At 41.3% G+C, this 7,042-nt stretch overlaps 1 protein-coding gene across 1 annotated transcript in view; it reads left to right on the forward strand.

The window, feature by feature from the left end:
* Positions 1-5,428, forward strand: part of ADORA3 (adenosine A3 receptor) — a 31,336-nt gene extending 25,908 nt beyond the window's left edge. Inside the window, exon 2 of the mRNA XM_040337500.1 lies at positions 4,301-5,428. Within this exon, the coding sequence (XP_040193434.1) occupies positions 4,301-4,922 (622 nt within the window). The 3' untranslated portion in view covers positions 4,923-5,428. The remainder of the gene's footprint in view (positions 1-4,300) is intronic.
* The last annotated feature ends 1,614 nt before the right edge of the window (positions 5,429-7,042 follow it).

Consider the following 7,042-nt stretch of genomic DNA (forward strand, 5'->3'; position numbering starts at 1 on the left):
GACGTCATTTGATGGCCGCCTGAAAGGGCCGAAGGGCTGTCATATTACAATACGGCGGTAGACAAGTGGTTAACCACTTCCCGCCCTGTCAATAGTAAATTGACGTCCGGGAAGTGGTTGTGTAATCCTGACTGGACGTCTATTGACGTCCTGCAGGATAACATGCCGTTGCACTCCCGTGGGAGCGCGCGGCGATCGGTGATGCGGGGTGTCAGTTTGACACCCTGCATCTCCGATCTCGGTAAAGAGCCTCCGGCGGAGGCTCTTTACCACGTGATCAGCCATGTCCAATCACGGCTGATCACGATGTAAACAGAAAGAGCCGTTGATCGGCTCTTCCTCATTTGCATCTGATAGATGCGAGTAGAGGAGAGCCGATCAGCGGCTTTTCTGACAGGGGGAGTTCGCGCTGATTGTTTATCAGCGCAGCCCCCCCCTCGGATGCCCACACTGGACCACCAGGGAAGCCGCCAGGACAACCAGGGAAGGGGGGCAAATAAAAAAACAATTAAAAAAATTAGAACAATAGATGCCAATCAGTGCCCACAAATGGGCACTGACTGGCAACATGGGCACTGACTGGCACAATATGGGATAAACAAGTGATGCCCAGCAATGCCATCAGTACCACCCCTCAGTGTCCATCAGTAGCACCCCTCAGTGTCCATCAGTACCACCTCTCAGTGCCCATCCATGCCCAGTGCCCACCTATCAGTGCCCATCTGTGCCACCCATAAGTACCCATCATTGCCACTCATAAGTGCCGCCCATGAGTGCCCATCAGTGCCACCTATGAGTGCCCATCAGTGCCGCCTATGAGTGCCCAGTGCCGCCTATGAGTGCCCAGTGCCGCCTATGAGTGCCCATCAGTGCCGCCTATGAGTGCCCATTAGTGCTGCCTATGAGTGCCCATCAGTGCCACATACCAGCGCCGCCTATCAGTGCCCATCAGTGCCGCCTATCAGTGCCCATCAGTGCCGCCTCATCTGCAAAAGTTATAGCGTCTACAAAATAGGGGATAGTTTTATGGCATTTTTATTAATATTTTGTTTTTTTACTAGTAATGGCGGCGATCTGTGATTTTTATTGGTACTGCAACCTTATGGCGGACACTTCGGACACTTTTGACAAATTTATGGGACCGTTGGCATTTTTATAGCGATCGGTGCTATAAAAATGCATTGATTACTGTAAAAATGTCACTGGCAGGGAAGGGGTTAACACTACGGGGGCGAGGAAGAGGTTAATTATGTTCCCTAGGTGTGTTCTAACTGAAGGGGGGGTGGGACTGACTAGGGGAAATGACAGATCGCTGTTCATACATTGTATGAACATGCGATCAGTCATTTCTCCCCATGACAGGACCGGGAGCTGTGTGTTTACACACACAGCTCCCGTTTCTCGCTCTGTAACGAGTGATCGCGGGTGCCCGGCGGTGATCGCGCCCGCCGGGCACGTGCGTCGGCACCAGGGGTGAGCAGGGGCGCGCGTGGCTCTGACGGCGCGTGCGCCCCTAGTGGCTGAAATGCAAAATGACGTAATATTACGTGATTTTGCGCAGCCAAGCCGACCTGCCGCCATAAAACTGCAGTGGCTGGACGGCAACTGTTTAAGGACCGCCTAACGCCGATATATGTCGGCAGAATGGCACGGCTGGGCACAGGCAGGTACAGGTACGTCGCCTTTAAGAGCCCTGCCTTGGGTCGCGCGCACATGACCCGGTCTGAAGCTCCGTGACCGCGCCCATGCGACCCGCAGACGTGATGGCCGCCGGTGTCCCGTGATCGGTCACAGGAGCTGAAGAATGGGGAGAGGTGTGTGTGTAAACACACCTTCTCCGTTCTTCACTGTGGCAATGTCAGTGATCGTCTGTTCCCTGATATAGGGAACGATGATCACTGATGTCACACATCCAGCCCCACCCACCTACAGTTAGAAACGCATATGAGGTCACACCTAACCCCTTCAAGCCCCTAGTGGTTAACTCCTAAACTGCAATTGTCATTTTCACAGTAAACAGTGCATTTTTATAGCACTTTTCGCTGTGAAAATGACAATGGTCCCAACAATGTGTCAAAATTGTCCGATGTATCCACCATAATGTCGCAGTCAGGAAAAAAATCGCTGATCGCCGCCATTAGTAGTAAAAAAAAAATATTAATAAAAATGCCAAAAAAACTGTCCCCTATTTTGTAAACGCTATAAATTTGGCGCAAACCAATCGATAAAAGCTTATTGCGATTTTTTTTTTACCAAAAATAGGTAGAAGAATACGTATCGGCCTAAACTGAGAAAAATAATGTTTTTTATATCTTTTTTGGGAATATTTATTATAGCAAAAAGTAAAAAATATTGAATTGTTTTCAAAATTGTCATTCTATTTTTGTTTATAGCGCAAAAAATAAAAACCGCAGAGGTGATCAAATACCACCAAAAGAAAGCTGTATTTGTGGGGAAAAAAGGACGCCAATTTTGTTTGGGAGCTACTTCGCATGACCGCGCAATTGTCAGTTAAAGCGACGCAGTGCCGAATCGCAAAAACTGGCCAGGTCTTTTACCTGCATAATGGTCCGGGTCTTAAGTGGTTAAAACACCAGTTTTTCATACTGTAATACAGTGTCTACCATGAAATAGATTTAGGTTAAAGCCGACAGCAGTTTACAAGTAATTACCGATTAAATCAGTCTGTGGTTTGTAAACTCACAAAACAGGAAAAGAGATCTCTACTGATACCATTTTTTTTTTACCGCCTATTTTAGGACTGCCCTGTTGTGAATACATTTTGTCTTCAATCCAATACATTTATTTGTGATCATATCTGCTGCCAAAACCCCCTTCACCCCAAACTTTGCCTACTAGGTAAAGTTGCGCTAATTTCACAGAACACTAGTCTCATTTCTATCTCTGGCATTGGTATATTTAATTTGGAAAACTATGTTGGTTATCCACCTCTCCTCCAACACTGGGTAAATGGCGTGCTCTTGTCAATGCTACTCTACCTTTTAAAACTGGTGTATTCCCAGAGGCCACCTTATTAAATTTGATGGAGTTTGGTCTTTCTGACTGCAAGGTAGCTCCCTCCCATTACATTTAGTAAATGAAATAGTGCTAATAAAAATTATTATTCATATTAATTATTATTCTTGCAGTAAGTTATAGCCTCACGAATCTTGGAGTTTCTTAAATTTAGGACTCAGCACCTCATAGGTTTAAATTAAATAATGATAGCCACTCATGACTTTCTTTCCATTTGCTACAATCCAGTTTAAAATGCTACATGGTTAAAAATCCAGCCAACAGCTATTCTGCAACTCTGGATTTCTCCATTATTTCCACAGTAATGTCACTTAATACAATACCATACTGTATGTGATAATTTATGTGATCCGTATACTTAGATATGTCCATTTAAGAAAATACAAACAGTGTTAAAAAAATATATATATATATATGTATCATTGAACCATATCAGTAATTGGGAAAATAAAACACAATGGGGCAGATCCACAGAGATCTGCACCCGCGCAGCGTATCAGAGATATGCTACGCCGCCGTAACTTTTCCGGCTTTGGTTCGAATCCTGAAAGATTGCGCCCCGCAAGTTACGGCGCCGTAGTCTATCTCTGGTGGCGTAACGGCGCGTAATTCAAATCGGCGATTAGGGGGCGTGTTTCATTTAAATGAAGCGCGTCTCCGCGCCGAATGAACTGCGCATGCTCCATTTCAAAATTTCCCGCCGTGCATTTTGCTAAATGACGTCGCAACGACGTAATTTTTTTTTACTTAGACGTGAATTACGTCCATCCTGATTCACGAACGACTTACGCAAAAAAAAAAAATCAAAATAAACGCGGGAACGACGGCCATACTTAACATGGCAGGTCTAACTATACGCGACGAAATACCAGCTTTAACTATACGCCGGAAAAAGCCGACTAGAGACGCCGTAAAAAAATGCGCCGGCCGCTCGTACGTTCGTGGATCGGCAGAAATAGCTCATTTGCATAACCGACGCGGAAAACAACGTGAACGCCACCCAGCGGACGCCGAAGTATTGCATCTTAGATCCGAAGGCGTACGAGGACGTATACCTGTCGGATCTAACCCAGATGCCGTCGTATCTTGGTTTGAGGATTCAAACCAAAGATACGACGCGGGTAATTTGAAAGTACGCCGGCGTATCAGTAGATACGCCGGCGTACTCGCTCTGTGGATCTGCCCCTGTATTTTTTTTTTACTTTGGAATGAAGTTATTATGTAAAAAATTAACAATAATCATTACATTTTACTTTTTTTGCAGGTATAAAATTGTGATTACACCAAGACGAATTTATCTGTCCATCTGGTTTGTTTGGATATTATCCTTTTTGGTCGGGCTGGTTCCAATGTTCGGATGGAATAAAAAGTTAAACTCAGACTACCTGGAATGCCAGTTCGTTGATGTTATGAGGATGGATTACATGGTCTACTTTAATATTATTGGATGGGTTTTTCTTCCCATGTTGGTTATATTGGCTTTATATATTGAAGTTTTCTATCTAATCAGAAAACATATCAGAAAAAACATTTCAAATACTGGGAAAAGGGGAGTTTTCTATGGCAAGGAATACAAGACTGCAAAATCCCTTGCCCTGGTTTTTTTTCTATTTGCAATCAGCTGGTTGCCGTTGTCTATTTTTAATTTTTATATTTACTATACTGAAGGCACTCAACGTTCCAGTGCATTTAAGTGGTTCATATCTGTAGCCATACTGCTGTCCCATGCCAATTCAGCGATGAATCCCATTGTCTATGCATTTAAAATCAAGAAATTTAAAGACTCATATTCCCAAATTATAAGAACATATATACTACACAAAGTGAGTGAAAGTTCGAGTGGGGAGCACACGTTGGATGAGATATCTCAAGACTGTGTGGAATGACTACCGTATATGCCCACTATCATACTATTTTTTTTCTATATTATTTTATAAATATATACCCTGCATTACCAACAATAGTGTAAAACAAAAATAAGTGTATGTTGCCACTAACCCACTGTCATATGTTGCCACACCAACTGGAAATTAGTATACAAAAGTGCAGCGCAACCAAAACAAACGCTCTAATTCAGACAATCAATATAAAATACACTTCCGTGCCTGTATGCAAAACTCAGTGCTTATTTACAATACACACAAGTGTAACAAAAATAAAATAAATTAAAAAAATATTGATCAAAAACAAACCAAATTATTGTGCAAGATTTCTCCTTTTGTTCAACAATACACTGTCTGCCACCACAAGCTGTGCTAACCAGAGGAGGAAGATGGATGACCAATTGAGGATAAATCTGGAGAACATTCCTGGATTGATTACCAGCCCTTGTTTAAGGACAAGGCCTACATTCACTATACCAAAGTGTATATTATATTGTAAAAAAAAAAAACAGGGTTTTGCATATAGGCACATAAATGGATTTTATATTAATTGTTTGAATTAGAACAATTGTTTTGGTTGTGCTGCACTTTTGTGCACCAATAATCTGACAATTTGCTACTGTTTAATTGGTATGATTGTGAATCCAATACATTATAGTGGGGATATGCAATTAGCGGACCTCCAGCTGTTGCAGAACTACAATTCCCATGAGGCATAGCAAGACTCTGACAGCCACAAGCATGACACCAGAGTCAGAAGCATGATGGGACTTGTAGTTTTGCTGGAGGTCCGCTAATTGCATATCCCTGCATTATAGGTTTAAAGAAAGCTATAAAAACAGATTTTCAAGGGTATGCATTAATTTCAGATTAATCATAGCAGATTGTGTTTATTGTGTGTAATTAATATTTAGATTTTATTAGAATTTTTTTAGGCTATTTTCCCAACAGTTTTGACTTATTTTGTCCTGATATTTTTTTCTTATATTAAATACAATGGATGGACTACTGTTGTTCCTGCTACTCTTTTTCTATGAGCTCAAATGACCATTGTAAAATGTGAGTTTTTCTCTTTATAATAAATATCGATTTTTATTACGGAATTACGCTATGTGCGCCTTGCTTTCTCTTTTTCATGCTTATCGGTTGGAGTACTGATATGCCCTCTGAGTGATCTGTTGAGAGTTGCTGCTTGCTGGGAAGCATTTTTGAATCATCTGTCTGAGGTTTGCCTTCATTGATACCGAATCGCATGACGTGTATGGTGTACCCGCTTCAGTATATCAACTTTAACAAAGCTTGATTGGCCTAGTGGGTATATGCCTGTCTAGGTCCAATCGATCCGGTAAGCCCCTTGTCATAAGTGGTGGTGGACTTTTCACTTCTTTATGCACTGGATTTTGTGTATCTGTTTTACTCAAAGAAACCGACTCACCGATTTATCCAAACATTTATGGATGTTTTAATACCATTCATTCACATGTGGTGTTGCATGATTTAATCTTTATTGTATTATCATTATTTGTGTCATTATTAGCGCTACACTTTTCCACACATTTTATATTAAATACAAAGATATCTAGACTGGCTACTAGATGCAAGGTATACAAGAGATGCCTTCAGTGAGTCAGCCAACACATTGATCCCCAATGTTAAAAATAGCGGTAAAGGGCAACTACTTGTAGTAAGCAAATATTGCTGCCAAATATACATATATAATTACAAAATATACAATTAAATATAATTTTATATTATTACACACTGATAGTATTATGCATTAATCAATATGACTTCCTGTATATCTGAAAGAAACACACTGAAAAGACAATACGTTGTAAAGCACAGCACAAACATTTGGCACTATATAAATCCTTTATTATAATAATAATAATAATAATAATAATAATAATAATAATATTTCTTTAAACACCAAAACATAGTGGAAACAGACCAGTTGTTTTAAAAAAAATCTGCATACACCACTCTGTTTTGCTTATTGAGAGGAAAAAGGCCTAATTTATTGTACATCAATCGTAGGGTGATACTACGGATGCACCAGTATTAGGTGTGCCACCGCCCCGATAATGTAGAATTGGACTAAGGACTAGTGAATTGGGCTTTAA

This window comes from Rana temporaria, chromosome 2 (genome assembly GCF_905171775.1).
Source record: "Rana temporaria chromosome 2, aRanTem1.1, whole genome shotgun sequence".
Lineage (NCBI taxonomy): Eukaryota > Metazoa > Chordata > Amphibia > Anura > Ranidae > Rana > Rana temporaria.